At 47.2% G+C, this 2,500-nt stretch overlaps 1 protein-coding gene across 1 annotated transcript in view; it reads left to right on the forward strand.

Annotated features, from left to right (window-relative positions):
• The window catches only part of corin (corin, serine peptidase), a gene marked incomplete in the record, with an annotated part of 29,651 nt that overhangs the window by 20,963 nt on the left and 6,188 nt on the right, over positions 1 to 2,500 (forward strand). The window contains 3 exon segments of the mRNA XM_048236028.1: positions 563 to 676; positions 1,023 to 1,133; positions 2,117 to 2,237. Coding sequence (XP_048091985.1) covers positions 563 to 676; positions 1,023 to 1,133; positions 2,117 to 2,237 — 346 coding nt within the window.

Consider the following 2,500-nt stretch of genomic DNA (forward strand, 5'->3'; position numbering starts at 1 on the left):
AATGAATAGGTTAGTTAGGTGTAGAGAATAGAACATGGTGTTTAAAAAGCCACCTGAGGTATAACCAGTCACAGAAAGTATCAGAAAGTTCAAATAGTCCAGTGTAGGGAATGTATTGTCCATAGGGATTAGGAATTGTCATAGGGTGGTAATGGGTCGCTAGGCTGCGCAGGCCAGGAATCCGGGCAAGGTGGACAGCAGCAGGCAATGGTAGGGCAGTCATAGGGATGGGACTTCAGGTGAGATGAGGGCCAAACACAAGGATGGCTGATGATTGGTAATGGTTTACCTCACAGGTGTATATATATATATGCAAATGCACCATTGTAATCAACCTGTTACTACATACAGTAATCACTCACCCTCATCCAGGCAGGAGCAGACAGACAAGGAAGGCAGTGTGTCTGTGTGTGTTTGTGTGAGTGTAGTCATTTCCTATGTATTATGGCAGTGTCAATGAAAGAAAGAGGCACCAGGTTGAGTAAAGGAAACACTCACACACACACACACACAGATACTGCCACAGACAGGGCTGTGAGTGTGTGTTTTCTGCTGTCTCCAGGCTGTGTGGAGCGGGGGCTGTGGGAATGTCCAGGAGACAAAGCCTGCATCAGCCACTCCATGATCTGTGACGGCTTCCCCGACTGCAGCCTCAAGGAGGATGAGAGCAACTGCTGTAAGTGTGTGTGTGTGTGTAGAGAGAGAAATAGAGAGAAAGAACAAATTTGTCATAGTGTTTGTTGTGTGTGTGTGTGTGTGTGTGTGCTCTCTGGGTCATCAGAGGTCTCAGCTGCTCTGTAGGTATTTATTGCAATGCAAATAAGACTTTTGGTAGGTTCCCGGCAGCAGTGTGTTCTTGTGTGTGTGTGTGTGTGTGTGTGTGTGTTTGAAAGACAGACAGACAGGACAGTCTCTATTGGGAGTTATGTTTTTATTTAATCAGTTAAACGATAAAAAGAATTTGGGGATTTTGTATAATTGAATGAATTTAAAATGTTCTGTGTGTGTGTGTGTGTGTACAGCGGTGTGTAATGACAATGAGCTGGAGTGTAACAATCACGAGTGTGTGCACCGAACTCTCTGGTGTGATGGCAAGAAACACTGTTCGGACAGCTCTGATGAGTGGGACTGTGGTAAGTGCACACACACACATACACACACACATGCTCAGTCTCAGATGGCGTACTTACGTCAGTACACTTTAATGCAGTGTGGTGGGTGTATACTTTTTTACGGAATAGTGTTCAAGCTGCAGCTTCCTCAACCACGATTATCCACGAGTTTGAGCTTCCCCTTCCACTATGTAGCCAAGATGGTGTACGGGGAGGGCTAAAAGAGTTCACCGGTCCACACTCAACTTTTTGACCGTTATTACATAAGTGCACCATCCGGGAATTAACAGTGCACATCCTGTCGTTGGGATTTTTAGAGTGAGCGCACTCATGTACTCAAATTAGGTATTGGGGCAGTGGCCTACTGGTTAGCACTTCGGACTTGTAACCGGAGGGTTGCCGGTTCGAACCCCGACCAGTAGGCATGGCTGAAGTGCCCTTGAGCAAGGCACCTAACCCCTCACTGCTCCCCAAGCGCCGCTGTTGTTGCAGGCAGCTCACTGTGTCGGGATTAGTGTGTACTTCACCTCACTGTGTGTTCACTGTGTGCTGAGTGTGTTTCACTAATTCACGGATTGGGATAAATGCAGAGATCAAATTTCCCTCACGGGATCAAAAGAGTATTATATACTTACTTATACTTATACTTATTGTAAGTACAGAAGTACGCCATATGAGATGCGGTGACACACACACACACACACACACACACACACACACACACACACACACACACACACATTCATATACATGCATATCACACACACACACACACACACACACACACACACACATACACACATTCATATACATGCATATCACACACACACACACACAAACACACACACATTCATATAAATGCATATCACACACAGACACACAGTTTATGGCAACAAATGAGAGGTTGATTTCTTTGTTATTTCACTATCTACCTTCTGTCTTCCCATCCTCTACCTGTCCCTCATCCCTCTCTTTCTTCCGTTCCCTTCATTCTCTCCCTACAGTCGCTCTGTCCAATGCCTCGGCAGCGTTGAGTGTGTCTCGCTCCGGGGGGGAATACCAGGTGTGTGCCGACGGCTGGAGCCCTCCGCTCAGCGAGCTCACCTGCAAGCAGCTGGGTTTAGGGTAAGGTCAGTAGCGTGTAGACCAAGCCCCCCAGCAGCTGGGTTTAGGGTAAGGTCAGTAGCGTGTAGACCAAGCCCCCCAGCAGCTGGGTTTAGGGTAAGGTCAGTAGCGTGTAGACCAAGCCCCCCAGCAGCTGGGTTTAGGGTAAGGTCAGTAGCGGGTAGACCAAGCCCCCCAGCCCATAGAGACACAACAAGCAACAGATATTCAACAAGCAAATAGAAATGATTAAACTACACAGAAGGAGAAAAGACCACCACCGT

This window comes from Alosa alosa, chromosome 24 (assembly GCF_017589495.1).
Source record: "Alosa alosa isolate M-15738 ecotype Scorff River chromosome 24, AALO_Geno_1.1, whole genome shotgun sequence".
Lineage (NCBI taxonomy): Eukaryota > Metazoa > Chordata > Actinopteri > Clupeiformes > Clupeidae > Alosa > Alosa alosa.